Source organism: Staurois parvus, unplaced genomic scaffold, assembly GCF_062004578.1.
Source record: "Staurois parvus isolate SC_StPar_1 unplaced genomic scaffold, SC_StPar_1.0 ptg000657l, whole genome shotgun sequence".
Classification (NCBI taxonomy): domain Eukaryota; kingdom Metazoa; phylum Chordata; class Amphibia; order Anura; family Ranidae; genus Staurois; species Staurois parvus.
This window is the reverse complement of record NW_028318453.1, coordinates 1,642,131-1,661,440: the sequence shown is the minus strand read 5'-3', so window position 1 is coordinate 1,661,440 and position 19,310 is coordinate 1,642,131. Positions and strand designations below refer to the sequence as shown.

At 41.7% G+C, this 19,310-nt stretch overlaps 1 protein-coding gene across 1 annotated transcript in view; it reads left to right on the top strand.

Annotated features, from left to right (window-relative positions):
* Nucleotides 1–19,310, top strand: part of MTHFD1L (methylenetetrahydrofolate dehydrogenase (NADP+ dependent) 1 like) — a 351,175-nt gene that overhangs the window by 8,735 nt on the left and 323,130 nt on the right. The window contains exons 2-4 of the mRNA XM_089694250.1: nucleotides 14,915–14,999; nucleotides 15,351–15,401; nucleotides 17,475–17,528. Coding sequence (XP_089550376.1) covers nucleotides 14,915–14,999; nucleotides 15,351–15,401; nucleotides 17,475–17,528 — 190 coding nt within the window. The remainder of the gene's footprint in view (nucleotides 1–14,914; nucleotides 15,000–15,350; nucleotides 15,402–17,474; nucleotides 17,529–19,310) is intronic.

Genomic DNA, 19,310 nt, shown 5'->3' with positions numbered 1-19,310 from the left:
ATCAGTGCTTATTGCGGTTCCAGTGATGATTATTACAGTGATGGTTTCTTTACTTGTACAGTATTGCAGATCTGGCAGTGACATTGTATTGGTGCTGTCAGACTGTTGTGCCATTATGTATCTCTCTGTATCTAAGAGCAATGATTTCTATGATCACAGTACACATTGTTTCAGTTCTGTCATGTATCTACAGTATGACCAGTGCTGAGATGTATTGCTCTGTATGTGTGGCCAGTGATCGGCATGTGTACAGTATGGAGTTGATTTACTTTAATTTCACTTTCCAAAGTGCAGTTGCGCTCTGCAAATGCATTTACCAGTTTAGTAAAGGAGCAGAAGTGCTGCTGACTTCCATTTTTATCCAATTACAGGCGTACCTCGGTTTACGAAGGCCTTGGTTAACGTAATTTTCGGTTTACGAATGAAAATCCATTGGAAATGCCTTGGTTTATGTTTGGTTTTTTTTTTCGCAATATGAAGCAAGTTTCCCCAGGATGCATTGCGCCTGGGAAGTTTATAGCTCCGGCCCTGTGCCTTTAAAGTGCACTTTATACAGCGTTTTGAACAGAAGACTTTTTTTTTTTTTTTTTTTCTGACCTCCGGAATGGATTCATTGGTTTTCAATGCATTTATAATTTTTTTTTGCAATGCAAAGCGAGTTTCCTCAAGATGAATTGCTCCTGGGAGGTTTATAGCACCGACCCCCGTGCATGCTGGAGTCTGTGGGTAGCACACGGCGTGAAGGGGTTGCAGTGGTTTTTGCTTTGCGTTTTGGAGCCATTCTGGAAATTTTTAATCATGTCCCTGTACAGTATTTATGCCTTTTGTAAAGTGCGCTTTATAAAGCGTTTTTCTTTATTTTTTTCTGACCTCCGGAATGGATTAATTGGTTTTCAATGCATTCCTATGGGAAACTGCGTTTTCAGTTTACAAATTTTTCTCAATACAAAATGTCCCGGAGAACGCATTAAGTTCGCAAACCAAGGTCCGCCTGTATGTGCAAGCAAAATGAAGTGATAAGTTAACCTTTGGGAACATGTTACTTGTTACGCCTGTTTTTAGGGTGAAACATATAACCTGTTTCCATAGCCGCCGATGGTCGCACGCCTGATGGAGTCCTGCATGACTCCGAAACGTTGCTTATGCTGTAACTATGTGATTGCGGATTAAAGCTTTGGACCCTTCATGGAGATCCTTGGTGTGCTGGTGACACACACGGATTTCTTCACACACGGATTTAGCTCAGTTCCAGCTGATGGTCACTACAGCACCCATTTACACATACAGCCATCCGTTGACACAGGAATGTGTTGGGACTATCCTATTTTCGTTTCTGAATGAACTGCAAGTCCCGACAGCCTTAGCAGCTGTGGGCTTGTAGTTTTCAATGAACTACCATGGCTTTGTGGAGCGTCGTGGTAGTTCATCGAAGCTTCTTGTAAGAATATCTGACTGTACATCCTGTACAGCAAGCAGATATTCTGACAGGTCTGCAGGAGACCTGCATGGCATCAGTGATCTACTGATCACTGGTGCAATACTGTTCAGGCTCTTTTGGACAAAAATAATAAATGCATGTGTGGTGTGTTGTGTGTGTGTGTGTGTTTTTTTTTTTTCTTTTTTTTTCTACCTGCAGGAAATTAAAACCATGTACGCCCGTGTGACAGGACCCTTACAGGGATGGCCAGTTTATGAAGGTGAGATCTGAAGATCTCACTGGCCATCTCCGTCACAGCAGGTCACATGGTACTGGCAATGGGGCCAGTACACAGATCTGTCATCGGCCGTGTCTGAGGTACACGGCCGGTGACAGAACTCGCCACAGCACGGTCCTACGGGCACGCGCAAAGCGCGATCCAGGAAGGATGACATAGGTAGCCCTCCCGGAGGGAGGAGATGTTTGCCCGGCCCTCACTTGACCATAAGACAAGCGGCAAGTGGTTAAACTCGGGTGATCTGTAATCACACAATTATTTCACAAGACACATACATTCTACACAGATCCCAGCTGTACCCAGAGAAATTTCTCTGCCCCTTCTGAGAACAAATGTTCTCCGATTTCCATACATGGGGACAGAGGAGACCATTTTTCCCTGAACTGAAGTTAGATACATTATCTCTGCTTAACCCCTTGACGCCGATCACACGCAAATATGCGGCCTCTTGGCGTCTGGGCCTTGACGCCAAGCGGCTGCATAGTTGCGTGCAATTAAAAAATACATATGTTCTGAGAGTGTGCGCTCCCAGCACATATGGCTGTGACTCCCAGAAAGATCCCGATCGAAAGGGGAGATTGGGACCTTTTCCGATTTATGTGATGGTGAATCACGGCGGTCACATGACTCTAAAACCCCGCCCCTGGCTTCTGAAACTCCTTAAAGGGCTGGGAGGCACCGGCACGAATAGGTTAATAAACGTACACCTTATTAAGCTCTGGAGCAACTGCACTTGCAAAGTGCACAGTCTTTGCCTTTTGTAAATCAACCCCATTATATTGCTGCTGTCAGACTGTTGGGCCTCATTTGCACAGGCCTCAAAGACGAGATTTGGTCCCCAATCAATGCCAGCAACAACTTTTTAAACGGAGTAGATGGACACATGGCAGTGTCAGCTTTGCCTTGTGTCGGAAGGCAAAAATAATGCTGCCTGTCGAGTTCAGCAGGTGTTGGCACTTTACAACCAACTCCATTCACTTCTATTGAAATCGCTGTAAATGTGCCTTTGGCGTTTACAGCGTGTTTTAAAGAAAGTGACTGACCGTAGGGATCATTTCTCATTTTAGCTTGGTAAAGAAAAAATAATCTCGGCATGTGAGGAGCAATTGCTTGCTGCAACCTGAATGTATGTTCAATGGGTCTAACACATGCATTAATTCAATAATTCATGTTAAAGGCTTCTTTAAAATTCAGCAGCTGTGTGAACTGTGAGCAGCACGACGACCTCTGCTTTGCTGAGGCTGCACAATTCCCCCTGCTCCCTTCACTGTCTTATACTGACATTACTGGTCCTAGAGGGGGCACAACTCAAAGGTGGGGGAGCACAGTCCACCTCAGCACCCCCCTCCCAGATCTTGTGCTGGTATCCTTGCTGTTATTTGTCTCTGCATCAATGACCAGTATTTCCCATGATCACAGTATACATTGTATTGGTGGTGTTGTGTATCCCTCTGTGCCTGTGACCAGTGATCCATTGTGATCCCTATGATCATAACACACATAGGGGTTGATTTACTAAAGGTAAATAGACTGCGCACTTTGAAAGTACAGTTGCACTCATATTTCTTTATAACGTGAAGTTTCACCAATCAGGTGTGTGGAAAATAATAAGGCTAGATTCACACCTGAGCGTTTTTCATTTCATAGAAATTCACTACAGTCCATTTAACATTATTTCCTATGGGACACGTACACATTTCTGCGTTTTCACCCAGTGCGATTTTTGAAAAGGGCCAGGGACCTTTTTTTAAATGCAAAATGTTGCGTTTTGGTTCAATAGATTTCAATGGAGGTGCTGCAGAAATACATGCAGTGCATGGTTTTTTTTTTTTTGCGTTTTTAATCTACCCAGCAAAAAGTTGGCCAAAAACCCCCATAAGAACGCATCAAATCTCACTGCAGAAACTGATCAAATTCCAAACTGCATAGGTGTGATCCTAGCCTAAAACAGTATTTTTGCATCTTGATTGGATGATGGCGATCAGCAGAACTATACCACATTCGCTAGGCTTTGGGGAGAATTAATGCAACTGTACTTTCAAAGTGTATAGTCTGCTTGCCTTTCGTAAGCCGCCCCATTGTATCGGTGCTGTTGTGTATCCCTCTGTATCAGTGATCTGCATGATCACAGTACACATTGTATGGTTGCTGTCATGTATCCTTCTGTATCTCTGACCAGTGATCTCAATGATCACAGTACACATTGTATGGTTGCTGTTTTGTATCCTTCTGTATGTCTGACCAGTGATCTACATGATTGCAGGATCCATTGTATTGGTGCTGTTGTGTATCCCTCTGTATCTGTGATCTGCATGATCACAGGACCCATTGTATGGTTGCTGCCACGTATTCCGCTGTATCTGTGATCTCCATGATTGCATGACGCATTGTATTGGTGCTGTCCTGTATCCTTCTGTATGTCGGACCAGTGATCTACATGATGGCACAACCCATTGTATTGGTGCTGTCATGTATCCTTCAATATCTCTGATCCGTGATCACATGACCCATTGTATTGGTGCTGTCATGTATCCTTCAATATCTCTGATCCGTGATCGCATGACCCATTGTATTGGTGTTGTCATATATTCTTCTGTATGTCGGACTAGTGATCTACATGATAGCACAACCCATTGTATTGGTGCTGTCATGTATCCTTCAATATCTCTGATCCGTGATCACATGACCCATTGTATTGGTGCTGTCCTGTATCCTTCTGTATGTCGGACTAGTGATCTACATGATCGCATGACCCATTGCATTGGTGCTGTCATGTATCCTTGTGCATCTCTGACCCGTGATCTCCATGATCATAGTACACATTATATTGTTGCTGTCATGTATCTTTCTATATGTCTGACCAGTGATCTACATGATTACAGGGCAATTGTATTGGTGTTGTTGTGTATCCCTCTGTATCTGTGATCTGCATGATCACAGTACACATTGTATTGTAGCTGCCATGTATCCTTCTGTATCTTTGAACTGTGATCTCCATGATCACAGGACCCATTGTGTTTAGTGCTGTCGTGTATTCTTTTGTATGTCTGACCAGTGATCTCCATGATCACAGGACCAGGGGCTGACTGACCATTTAGGCACTCGGGCATTGCCCGAGAGTCCGCGGTCAGTAGGGGGCCCCATGAGATGCCCCTGGTACCTTTTTCATTTGCTTTTTTTTGGGGGTGGTTTGAGTGTGGGTGAGGTCACAGGGGCCCCATGATTTCCTATTGCCCGGGGGCCCTATGAGTGGTCAGTCCACCCCTGCACAGGACCCATTGTATGGGTGTGGTCATGTATTCCTCTGTATCTATGCCCAGCGATCTGCATGCTCAGCATGCACCATCAGACTGTGTTGTTCTATTGCGTATCTCTCTGTATCTGTGGCCAGTGAGCAACACATTCATAACTTCTGCTTGGCAGTCACTCTGCTACACCTGTGGAAGCTCCGAACACTAGAGGCAAACAGGCAAGCTATCTATTTGTCCAGAATATTCTGACACTGTACAGACAGGCTAGGAGGGGCACCGTAACCATTAACCCCGTATGTCTCAGTTAAGAGAAGTATTTTGTTATTTCAAAGAGTGCTTATGATGTGAAGCTTTTCTATGAAATTGTTGTAGCTCTTTGGAAAATATATTAAAAAAAAAAAACCCCAGTTAATGGTAAAACTAAAGAATTTACTGGTCTGATATACTGTACTACAAGGTTTGGTTATGTGTAATTTTTCTGGCTATGTCCGAGAACTGGTTATTGCCTGTAGAATGATTACTCATTTGCAGCAGTTTTTTATAATCCAGCCTATTAGTTAAAAGTAGAAGGTTCCACAGACAGCTTTGTGTAGTGACATCGGCCTCCTCTAATATGGTTGCTGCTTCCCCTGCTGGAGACGCAGGATATCCCACTAGTGTTTTCTATACAGGACCCATGTGATGCAATAGTCTGCTCGGAAGTCAATATTCAGTAAATGTCTGAACGTGTCTCTGCTGGAAAGAGGTTAAAGTGTAAAGCTTTATAGTAAATCTATAACTGGCATATGAATGTAAAACTTATAAAAGTTTATTCTAGGTTATTAATCTACACCAGGGGTCTCCAAACTTTCTAGACTTTAGGGGGGCCAGACTGTGACCTTTTGGGAGTAGACCTTGTCCTTCACTGGGAGTAAACCATGCATCTTTGGCATTGGGGGAGGAATAGTGCTCGATTCTTGGTGTAAGTTGGAGAAATCACGCCCCATCGTTGGTGTCCATGGGTAGAATAGTGCCCCGCTGTTGGTGTCGGTGGGAGGAATAGTGCCCCGCTGTTGGTGTCGGTGGGAGGAATAGTGCCCCGCTGTTGGTGTCGGTGGGAGGAATAGTGCCCCGCTGTTGGTGTCGGTGGGAGGAATAGTGCCCCGCTGTTGGTGTCAGTGGGAGGAATAGTGCCCCGCTGTTGGTGTCAGTGGGAGGAATAGTGCCCCGCTGTTGGTGTCAGTGGGAGGAATAGTGCCCCGCTGTTGGTGTCAGTGGGAGGAATAGTGCCCCGCTGTTGGTGTCAGTGGGAGGAATAGTGCCCCGGTGTTGTGAATAAGCGCAATGGTGCCCCATTGTTGGTGTCAATAAGAGGAATAGTGACTGTTAGTAGCAGGAATTATGCCAGCTTGTAGGTGTCAGAAGGAATAGTGTCTTGTATCAGTGGGGGAAAATGTGCCCCAAGGGCCGGATAAGGGCAAGTAAAGGGCCACATCTGGCCACCGGGCCATAGTTTGGAGACCACTGATCTACACAGAGCAGGGTTGCCAACCGTCAGTAAATGTACAGACAGTTTATAAAAATCGGTGATCAGATATTTACTGTATGTAAATATCAGGGGCTGACAATTTGTCCATGCTGTGTTGACATCTGTAAGTGGAAACAAGTCGTTGAATGACTTCTTATGGGTATTGTCAGTGTTTCCATATTGTGTTTTATGCCTTTTAAATATTGACTGTCTTCGGTTTTAATGTCATTTTTCAGATCGTCAGTAAAAAATGCTGCAGGAGGTTGGCAACCGTTTCAGTGGCTTGCTGTTGACTTACTCTGCCATGTGTAATAGGGGTAAGGTTGGTTTACACAACACTACACATGGTCTTGCTTTAGAAAAGTACAGATAAAGTTCTTTTGGCTGTACTTCTGTGGATCACAGGAGTGCTGCTAGTTCTGCACTCCTGTGACCCATTTTCAGCTTACAGCGGGCTAAAGTCCGCTGTTTGCTGACATCACTCAGCTGTCCAGATTGGGGATAGATCCTGATTGAAGTCTATATCCACCCAGAACCCTGGACTGGCACCTGGCTCAGCCTCTTGGTGATCCACTCAGAGCCTGAGCCCTCCCTCTCACCCCCTCCACAGCCCAGTGCTCTAGTGAGCAAAAAATAACCTTCTTTTTAAAATAGAACTAAAGCCAAAACTTTGATCCTAATCCTACAGAACAGGACACAGGGTAGATATTCATAGTGTGTGTGTGTGTCCCTATTCAGAAGTGCTTTTTTTTAGGGCCTGTTCGTAACAGCAGCAAGAACTGCCAACCCTAAGAATAGCAATCCATGCTCAGATTTCTTTTCAGAGACATTTGACAGGCAGTGAAGAGACAATATGTTGACTCCTCATCACCTGGTTTGACCCCGTAAATGCAGCAACACCACAACCTTTTGCAATGTACACAGTTGTGGGGTGGTTGTAGTGCAGGCCCATTCACCTTGGGGTATGCTTCCAGCTGCGGCCACAGCATGAGTACACCCTCAGATACTGCCCCTGCAGCTAAAGTTGGGGGTGAGTAAAAACTGCTCAACCGCATGGTTTTACTGCCCTTAGTACACGTGTATCTACATGCTGTGTATAGAGCAGCCCATTCATTAGGCTGCCCTACCCCACAGAAATGGAATTTTTAATTTTTTTTTAAATTGTGATGCACCTAAAACACTCCGCATTGCCAATGGCACCCCAGGAGAGCAGAACATCTGTCTGCATGTCAGGAACAAGCACTATTTTTCATGCATTCCGCGACATGCAGTAACATGAACCAAGCCTTAGACTGGGGTGCCTCAAGACTGAAAACACTTTTGAAGGGCTCGCAGACTGGCAAAAGGTTGCGAAACACTGCTTTAGTCACACATGGGGGTGTATACACAGTGCTAAATGACAGCACACTCCCTCTCTCCTACTCAATGCCCACTAACCAGTTGAATACAATGGAGGCAGGTTATCACATCTTGATTGATGGCAGCTTCGCCTCCCTGTTATTCTAAGTCATAGGCTGTGATTGGCAGAAATCCTCAGACACCGTGCTATTGGCAAAAAAATAATAGATTTAATTTCAAATATATATTTGTATAATTTTTAAAGTTGTTCCAGCTGTTTTTGTGTTTATTAAAAGTCAGCAGCTACAAAAACTGTAGCTGCTGACTTTTAATAAACACACACTTACCTGTCCCAGGGTCCAGCAATGTACTCACCCACGCAGTCACTTCTGTCCTCCATGGCACCAGCATCTCTCCTGTGGGCACCAGGCTGTAGCCGCTTGTGACTTCACAGCCTGGTACCCACTGCACATGTGCGAGCCGCGCCTCCTGATTGGTCCGGAAGTCTCTTGGGACCTCTGAAAGTTCCCAGGAGTCTGCGGGAGGAAGGAGGGGCCGAACTTCCGCCTCACTTCGCTGTGACAAACTGAGCCAGAAGTGGGAGTGGGTACCTGTTGAAACCAGGTACTCTTCCCCTCCCAAAAGGTACAAAGGTACAAATATGGTAATGAAGGGGGGGAAGGGGAAAATAGGCGGAGCTTCCACTTTTGAGTGGAACTCCTGCTTTAAAACAGTTTGATATTATTAATAATTTTTACTCTGCATCCCTAAGGCTGTTTTATTTTGAACATGTGACTGGCAGCAGAGGAATCAAAGCTCCTCCTGCTTATAATTCCCTGGACAGGTTGGGGAAGAGCTTGGTCCTGTGACAGTGGTATATGGATTGGGAAAGTAGGTACTTAGAGATGTGTGGGTTTTTTTTTTCTTTATTAAAATTAAATGTTATCATCGACATACAGAAAGGGATAATGTAATTGAAACCGTGTGGAAATTAAAAAGCAATGCGTAAATGGAGTATGTTGATTCCTTCAGTGAGCTTATGCAGGCCATAGATGGGGAGAAAAACGGCAGATTTTTCTTTTAAAAAACGAAAATTCGGTCGTTCAAGCGGCCGACGTTGCCATCAATGGTAAAAAAAAATCGGCCGATTTTCATCCCTTCTACAGCCAGCAAAAAGTGTCCCTGAAGAGAGCTCTGCTATTTCTGACAGTTCCTTGACATTTACAGCGGTTGAAACATTGTATCTATTTATTTCCATTTAGGATACAGATGTTTTTATTCGGAAACAAATAGATACAATGTTTCAACCGCTGTAAATGTCAAGGAACTGTCAGAGAACTGTCAGAAATAGCGGAGCTCTCTGCAGAGACACTTTTTGCTGGACTGGAATTATTCTTATTTTCATCCTACTTCTTCTTCTTCTTCTTCTTCATCCTCATCCTCTTCTTCTTCTTCTTCTTCTTCTTCATCCTCATCCTCTTCTTCTTCATCCTCATCCTCTTCTTCATCCTCATCTTCTTCTTCTTCATCCTCATCCTCTTCTTTTTCATCCTCATCCTCTTCTTCATCCTCATCCTCTTCTTCTTCATCATCATCATCCTCTTCTTCTTCTTCATCATCCTCTTCTTCTTCTTCTTCATCCTCATCCTCTTCTTCTTCATCCTCATCCTCTTCTTCTTCTTCTTCTTCATCCTCATCCTCATTTTCTTCTTCCTCATTCTCATCCTCTTCTTCTTCTTCTTCTTCTTCATCATCCTCTTCTTCTTCTTCATCATCCTCCTCCTCTTCTTCTTCTTCTTCTTCATCCTCATCCTCTTGTTCATCCTCATCCTCTTCTTCATCCTCATCCTCTTCATCATCATCATCATCATCATCATCCTCATCCTCTTCTTCTTCTTCTTCATCCTCTTCTTCTTCTTCTTCTTCATCCTCTTCTTCTTCTTCTTCTTCATCCTCTTCTTCTTCATCCTCATCCTCTTCTTCTTCTTCTTCATCCTCATCCTCTTCTTCTTCTTCTTCTTCATCCTCATCCTCTTCTTCTTCATCCTCATCCTCTTCCTCTTCTTCATCCTCTTCTTCATCCTCTTCCTCTTCTTCTTTTTCTTCTTTTTGTCTTCCTCTTGCAGGTCACTGCTCATGCGCAGTTTTTTTATCGGTAAAAAATCGGCCGATTCGCCCACTAATTGCCGCGAAAATCGGCCGATCGGCAAAATCGGCCGATTTTTTTCCAACTTTACCGAAAAACGGCCGACCAAATCGCCCACTAACGATCCGAAAATCGGCCGATTTTATTTTCGGCCGAAAAATCGGCCGATTTTCGACCCATCTATGGCCTGCATTAGTTATACTTCTTTCCTGATGCAGTGCTGACAGTAGCAGAATAAGTTTGAAACTTTTCAGCTGGGTAAGCATAGCTCAAACTATTTAAAGCGAAAGGTACCATGGACATGGGCTTTAATGACCAGTGATTGAGGATAGATCTCAGGCCTCTTATGATTTTTCAGTCTCTGAGTCTGGGTAATTCCTTTTTTTTTTTTTTTTTTTTTTTTTTTTTTTAATGCCCACCTATAGAATGTTTTGTATGTGTATGTACATTCTGTAAGTATTATATTGCCGATTAGTGGTTATATTTTATTTATTTTTTCCTGACAGCACAACTCTGGCCTCAGTGGCCTCTACAGTATATGTAGAGGGGCCAATAATATTTACAAATAAAGCACTATACTATTCATAAATCAAAGTATAGTGTTTGCATCTGTGACAAGGTCTTATTTAAAGTGTTACTAAACCAATGACCCTGCATTCACTATATCTGGTGGCCCACAGTACACAGAACATGGAAATGCAATTATTTTAGTAAATATAAACTGCTAAATACCTTTTCTCATCAGCAGTTAGAGCAGTCTGGTGACTTCTGTCAGTGTCCAGCAGCGCTATCGTTGAAGCTTGTAGGAGGAGTGTTCATTCTCCTCTGACTGCCCTATGAGGCTGTATAACCCCTGGCCCTATATCTGGATAGTGCTGATTTGGCCTTGTGCCGATCACATGCACTCTCCAAAGAAAAAAACCCCCAAAAAACTAGCAATAAACAAGCTGAGCATGTGCAGCTTGGCTTCAAGCAGATGGATTGGGGACAGTAGAAGGGGAGGATCAGAGAAGACTGGATCAAACGGCCTTTTTTACACAATGCGGAGGATTAACTCCTTAGGTTCCACAGTGAGTAAACAAGCATGCTTTACTGCATATACAGACTGATTTTACTGTTGTGGGTTTAGTAACACTTTAAACCTAGAACACACAATTAAATATTAGAATATTGGACAAATGATCGTCCTAAATCTAAAGGAAATTGAACAAGAAAATTGTATAATGTACGACCAGCTTAAGACAGAATACTTTGGAAGTGCTGTATTTTAATGAATTTTTTCATTTTCTGAGCATGCCCGGCCTTTGTAACTTACTAATACTATACTAATTGCACAAAAATAATTTATTCTGTTATGTTACGAGAAGCATTTTTCTGCTTGTCCCTGCAGATATTTTTGCATGAACTGTTGTGATCAGCTGAGTACTAATGAATAGATTATCAGACTATCCGAATGTGGTGTGTGGGTTTTTTTTTTTTTTTTTTTTTTTTTCCACCCTTTCGATTTTCTGTGTGTTTGTTAGGGCAAGGCTTGGCAAATCCTAGGTGCCAGGTCACCATGGCGTCTAGAAATTGCATCCTTCACACATGTGTACTGAAATCTCAATGTCATTCCGGTTTCTGTACGATTTTAGTACGGGTGTGATTTCTGTCTCTCCATGACTGCCTCCCATTGACTTCAAGGCAAAAACTCTTGTCAGTGGCAATCTTACGTGAACACTTATCTCTGCATGCCACTTGCATGCATGGAGAAACGCTGGAGACATACTAGAATTTATTTACTAAAGCTGGAGAGTGCAAAATCAGGCTCACTGCATAGAAACAAATTAGCTTTCAGGTTTTATTGCCAAAGCTTAACTGAACAAGCTGAGGTTTAGAAGTCAATTGGTTTCTATGCAGATGTGAGCCTTGTTTTGCACTTTCCAGCTTTAGTAAATAAACCCCACTACTGCCAGGCATCTCTGTCCTCCATTTGTCCATTGCAATATGTTTACTCCAAGATGAGGTTAAGTTAGAGTTGGGGACCTCACTTCATAAAAATGTGTAGATGGGCCTTGACAAGGCATTGTGGCTGCCACATGTATTGCTTTTACTAAACAAAAAACCCCAGCAAACAAAGGATTTATACATCTATATTAGCTTTTCTCAACCTTTTCAACACAGATGAACCCTTGAAATAACTTTCCAGTCTCTGGAAACCCTGCAAAAAATGACTATATCTACAACTCATGATCCATTAGTGTGGGGATCATTGGGAAGAATGCTCCTTACTCCTGTGGTCATTGGGAAGAATTCCCCCTTACAGATGGCTAAAATGTTCAGAGGTGTTAGTGGGAACTTTATCTAAGAGGCAGAAATGCTCAAGGAACCATTGGTAACCTGGAGTATCCCTAGTTGAGATATCCAGATCTACATGGTTCCAACTATATATAAAAAGTGTGGAGCAGGAGGCGGACTGACCATTTGGAAACTCTGGCACTGCCCGAGGGCCCGGGGTCAGTAGGGGGCCCCATGAGATGCCCCTGGTACCTTTCATAGGCTTTTTTGAGTTTGGGCAAGGACACGGGCCCCATGATCCCCTATTGCCCGGGGGCCCCATGAGTTGTCAGTCCGCCCCTGGTGTGGAGTACTCAGATCTTCAGCCAGAATGCTATGCCAATGAATCTTAACAAGCAACTATAAAGAGAGCAAACAGGAGAGCACAAATGTCTTGTTCATTACCAAACACTTTTTTTTTTTATTTTTTTTTTTATTAAAGTACACACAAATGCCAATTTCATACTCGCAAAGGAGATGGGATAAAAGTATATTGTGCAAAACTCGTCCTCTGGTAGTGTCACCTTGTCCAATGTACCACTCTGTTGGCTGGTTGTCAACCTGAGCCTGCCAACCGAGTGGTGCATTAGACCAGGTGACTCTCTGCTACCATGGGACCTGAGTTTCTTTCGATACACTACTCTTATCCTGTCTCATCTTTTGAGTATGAAATTGGCATTTTGTTTGTATTTTTAATAAAGGCATTCGATAATACAGTAGGCGATTTTGCCTTTTGATACAGCCTGCTTTCTATGCAAAGTGCTGCCTTCCTAGTAGCTTTATTGATTGCTTCAAACATTTTGGCAGACAGACAAAGCCAGCTTTGAGGTAGAAAACAGGTTATCATCCAGGTTATCATCCGTGTGTGTGTGTTCCTGGTTTCTGGCCTAGGCCAAAATGTCATACATCCCAGCAGCTTTTATGTTTGTTTGTTTTTTGTTTTTTTTTCTTTGTCTTGGGATGCAACAGATTGGCTGGTTTACACAGGCACTCTGAATACTCTGAATACTTTTAATTTTTAAATGGAACTGCACTCTCTCAATCAACATTGACTATATTTAATCTTTATGCTGCTGGTATTGGTAAATAGATGGCAAACTATATCAGATTTACCCCTTTTTTTTTGGTTACATTTCTTAAGTTCTGGATTCCAGGCCTAGGCAAATGATGTCCTACAGCTCGGGAGTCTTTTTGAGGGGAGGAGGGTCTTTTTTCAGCTAAGCACACCCCCCTGCCTGCATATCTGAGCTAAGGGCAGATGGATTCAAGGAAGTAAATGCTAGGGGTTGTATTTCAAAGTTGTTTCTCAACAAACTAAAATTTTGTATTTGGATAGTAAAATGAATAAAATGGCGTTTTTTGGTTTGTGGTGGTTTTAGGTCCTCTACGTGTGCGCTCCTTCCTGCCAACAAGTTGAAGCTGCCCATTAGATGCTAATGCTCGGCAAACACTGCAGCTATGCTAAGTTGAGTTCACTCAAATTGTTTTCTGAGGCTTCTATTGTGTAGCTTTCGGATTGCCATCACTATGAGCCTCCAATGCACATTTTTGCTCCTAAGCTGTACATCGTTTGAAAAGGTACATGAGCTTTTATTGGAGCTGTGTTGAATGTTTTTGACCCCATAGATTTTAATAGGAGGCCCTGTAAACGTGCAATGCAAGCATTTTTGTGTGTTTTTTGCACCTGAAAAATTGTTCTCCTTTGCTCTCATATTCTTCTCCCATCTAGGAGTAGAGATGTAAAACTCATTGATGCTTACAGGAAGTGATTTGATTTGTTATTTTTTCAGAGGGATGTGCTAGTTAAATATTTAAGGGGGTGCCAATTTTTGTCCAGTCCATTTTTGGGGTTTGGCATGTGCCCGATCTTGGGTTTTTGTTTCTCTATTCCTTTTGTTTGTATTAGTATAAATACAAAAAAAAGAACAGGAGAATGCCTAAACATTTGTAATTGCAACAATTTTCTGGGCGAAGTGGTGCATTATCTAACAAATGTAGGGGTGCGAATATTTTTGGCCATGTCTGTATATGTGCACAAACATGCAAAATGTGATAAAAACACGTGTGTTTTTTTTTTTTTTTTTTTAAGTGCCTACATAAGCGCTTAATAGGTGTGAATACAGGCTGAAACCTCTTAGTGTTGCTTTTTAACAGACATCTTGTGTGTGAAAGATGGCAAAGAATACAATGGATTTGTTTGGCACATGGGAATAGTTCTTTTGCATCACAAGCAGTGGTCCTCAGCTAAATTGGTTACAAAATGAAGAGGGGTAGGCTGGTGCCATACCTGGGTAAAAAAAATAAACTTAAGTTGGGTAAGAAACTGAAGTACGGAGCGTATAGGTTTTGCTTCCTGTACGTAAAAGCCAATTGGCCATTGTTAAAGCCCCAACTCCAGGCAACATAAAAATGATCCTGGGAGGAGCAGAGGATCAGGTAAGGAAAACCGTTTCTCCTTTCCCTTAGACAAATAGAGAAATTTAATTCTTGCAGTGTGGGAACATCCCCCACTGCAAGGGATGGTTTTTTTAGTTGCCTAGAGGTGGACTTTAAATTGCTAACTTAGAATCCATTGTAAGATAAGTAGAATGAGCATAGTTCTATGAAAAATGCTTAACACATTTTTTTTTTTTTTTTTCAGGAACATAATTCAGAACTCAAAGAATACATTCTATAACCTGCAAAAACAAAATGCTGCATTTAAGCCAGTACTGGCTGTAATTCAGGTAAGTAGGCACGACCTAGGATGTGAAAAATCTAATTTAAAAAAAGAGTAAAAGTAGACTGTATATATGTAAAAGCAAGAGTCATGTACCAGCACTAATTGGTCTATTTCTGACCCATCTTCTGATGTTCAGTTTTAATTAAAGCCCAACCTCTCAATGCTTTTTTTTTTTTTTTTTTAAATTTGGATAGAATAAGGAAAGTGTCACTGGGTCTGGAAGTAAGGAGAACTTTTAGAACTTGTGTTTTTTTTTTTTTTTTTTTTTTTTTTTTTTTTTGAGACACCTAGAATATATTTAGTGGATTTAGACCGGCGTTTATAGTTATTAACTTCTGCTTTGTCTAATTTTAAGGGAAACGGGGAAGATCAAACTTTGCAAGCAACAAAAAATTATGCACAAGAGGTAAGGTTTAATGCTTTAAATTTAGTGATTATGTGGGTTTAAAAGTTGTATATTTATGCTGTTCTGTTTATTTGTAAAGTGTACTAGATGTAAATAGTGTTTTGTAAATTGGGATTGATTTATTAACTGCAAACATATAGAAGCAAGGAGAAATCACTATGAAGTTTAATTGGTAAATTTGCAGTGTGAAGCACTGATACACACCCACCTAGCAATCACTGTATCCTTACTGATCTGCTAAAAGGTTCACGCATGTTTAGCACACACATTGCTGTCCCAGTTTGCAATGTACATCAGACATTCAAATAATGCTGCTTTTCTGCCTTATATTTCAATAAAATGCACTAAGGAATGTGCTAAGACTCTACCTTGAAGTGAGTGACTTCAAGTGGTACTAAACTCAGGACCCTGCATTCACTAGATCTGGTCTCCCACAGTACACCAGACATGGAAATGCAATTATTTCAGTAAATATTAACTGCTAAATACCTTTTCTCATCAGCAGTTAGAGCAGTAATGTGACTTATATCAGTGTACAGCAGAGCATTGGTTAAAGCTTGTAGGAGGAGTTTTCATTCTCTCCTGATTGTCCTATGAAGCAGCACTGCCCAGACAGAGGGTTAAGGGTTATGCAAATTGGCCCTGTGATGATCACATGAACCCTTCCAAGAACAAAAAACAACTCTCTGGCAATACACACCAAACTGAGCATATGCAGCTTGCCCCCAAGGCTCTGTTCTATTAGATGGACTGGGGACAGTAGAAGAAGGGGAGGATCAGATAAGACCGGATCAAACATCCTTTCCACAATGTGGAGGGTTAACCTCTTAGGTTCCACAGTGAGTATAAAAAGCATGCTTTACTGCATATACAGACTGATTTTACTGTTGTAGGTTTAGTAATACTTTTTCAGTATATTTCAGTCAGTCCTTTAACAAGCATATAAAGGAACTGTTTTTTACCTACCAAAGTATTTGTATTTTTTTCCTGTCCATATCTGAGTTTATTTTTCTGCTGCAGTTCAGTAAAGCAGCCCATAGATGATTTGATTTTTTTTTTTTTTTTTCCTTCCACCATGGGTGTCCACTGCCTGTGTTGATGGGGGGATGTCTCCTGCAGCACTACAGTGTTCTGCTAGTGGGGGAGCCTTCCCAGCCTGCAGAATGCAGTGATTACTGCTATAGCTGCCGGCAGTAATCACAGTGTGTTAAAAAAAGACAGGCTGGTTGTACCAAACTTGATCAATTTGGATTCTTTTAATACTTGGGCCTTGTTTACTGCCCCTCCGAAGAATTGACAGGTGGCTTGGAAGCAATATGTCGCCTCCTGGATGTCTGTTGAAAGCGCACCACATCGCATTACATTGAGTTGCAGTGCGGCCCCATTCATTTGAAAAGGTTCTGCCTACAAAGCACGACCTGCTATGTAAACTTTACCATACCGCAACTGCGGCAGTATGTACCAACATGGCCATTAGCCATGTAAACTTGCAGCTTGGCAGTCTGGAGGCAGTGAAATAATGAAATGACCCTTCTACCTGATTAGAGGGCTTTGCAGATTTCCTTCCAGCTCTGTGACTGGACAGTGAAAGGAGAAGCCGCAGTCTGACAAGTTCATCTCTGTCCTCCTCTCTCCTACTTTCAGCATGCTCCTGTTGCCACTAGTTGGCACCTTTTTGTGTTTTCTCCTCAACAACTTCCCACATTGTGAGCTTTGCTGAAAAGGGATTGAAAATCTGGTACCAGTTTGAATGTAGTTGCACTTGTATTAAAAAGAGGAAAAAAAATACACCCTCAGCTCTGTATTCATTCAATACATATTTATTTGTATTTTATATCTGCCTGCAGTTCAGCTTTTTTAAAAGAAAAAATACATAAATAAAAAATAACCTATATACAGCATGATTGGCCATTAATGTAATAAATTAAACCAAGCCTGCAAAGGAAGTTTAGTAATGTATACACCTTGTGGGTCATGCTGGTAATATCTACTGATGGATACATTTATGTTCAAAAATATAGAAAAAAAGTTCCAAAGATAATAACTTCAATGTTTTTTTTTTTTTTTTTCCAGCTTGGTGTGGATATCATTTATATACACCTAACAGAAGGGAGCAGCGAAGAAGAGGTCAGTGCTTGTACTTTCTATATGGTATTGATTTGGAATGTCCTTTTCAATTTTTTTTTGTCTTCTCTCAGCTAAAACGTGAATTTGCCCAAAGGCAGAATAGTGTTTCTTAAACTTGGGGCCACATTGATCTTGCAGGAGCCATTCTGCTGTTTTTTAAAAAGCCTAATTCATTTTTGTGAATGGGGGGGGGGTGCTAGATTTGGAAGATCCCAGATGACCTCACAGGCATGTGACCATCCTCTCCACCTATTAGAGTGTCCTCCAAAACATGCAGAGAACTCTTGTGGGCCCTGCAGGCTCCATACCACAGCCTGTATTTTATAAATTTACATGTAAAATGTGGGTGCATTGTGGTGTCTGTCGGATGACCGTATCCCCTCTTCATTTTAAAGAGTCCCCTTTAGTGGCATTTTAGTTATGGCAGCCACGTTGCCTATAAATAAACATCTGTTGCCTAGGAGTTTTTTAGTTTGTTTCTGATTTGTAATGGTGTGTATCAATTGTCCCTTTTTTTTTTTTTTTTTTTTAATGGGCAGCACATTCCATTTGTCTTCTTTGTTATGGATTCTTCATTACTAGAAACAGAAATTGATTAGGTCATTTTAGTGTTCTGGCTTCTCCATTATGGTTCTCCAGCAGGTGCTGATGGGGAAACCACCACTGCACAGAGAAATCTGGGGTAGACAAACTGTCCAGTCATGGATTTCAGCACCATCCTATGAAAGCCTGTATCCCAGTTTTGCAGCCACTCAGCCCCTTTTCAAGGGGTTTTGTTGGACAGGGACGAGTTCTACTTTGATAAGAACAGTGGGGCTCATTTAAAGTATATCATTGCCTAACTGCAGCTGTACCACTGATCTGTCCCATCACATTTATAAAGAAATTCTGTATGCAATAAAACGTCCTTTGCTTGCTTCAGAGTCCCGTATTCTAATGAATAGAAAACAGGAAAGCGTGTTTTGGAAGGAGCAGAAAACCTGTGACATGACCTCAAAGGAGTCATGTGGAAATTAATTTCTTTCCTATCCCTGAGTTTCCTTTTGCAGCGTTATGTAGAAACACTTGATGTCACCTGCACTTTGTGTTCTGATTTTTATTAATCTAAGGTAAAGCTCAAGGCATTTCCAGAGAGATCCTGCAGTTTTTGACACTGAGCTGTGGCCCTTTATAATGGGGCCCTTCGAATAACATCTTATTTTGCATTATTTTTAGTAAAAGCAGGGGACAATTTTGTACTTGAGGGGAAATATTGTAGAATTTTCTATACTTGAAGTGATTTTAACTTGGAATGGACTACTGGCAACTGGGCTTCTAAAGTTTTTCTGTTTTTAGTTGAAGTAACGTATTTCAGTACTTTTATATAGTGCCATCAATTTATGCAGCACTTTGAGATAGATAGATAGATAGATAGATAGATAGATAGATAGCGATAGATAGAGATATATATATATACAGTATATATATATATATATATATATATATATATATATATATATATATATATATCTATATATATCTCTATATTTATATTACATTCACATCCATCCCTAACTCTCGAGGGGCATACAATCGAAGATCCCTAACTCACATTCATACATACACATACTAGCGCCAATTTAGACAGGATCCAATTAACCTACCAGCATGTCTTTGGAGTGTGGGAGGAAATCGAAGCACACAGAGGAAACACACGCAGGCTCAGGGAGAACATTCAAACTGCAGGCATGTGGTGCTATGGCTGGGATTTGAACCAATGACCCTAGTACTGCTAGGCGGAAC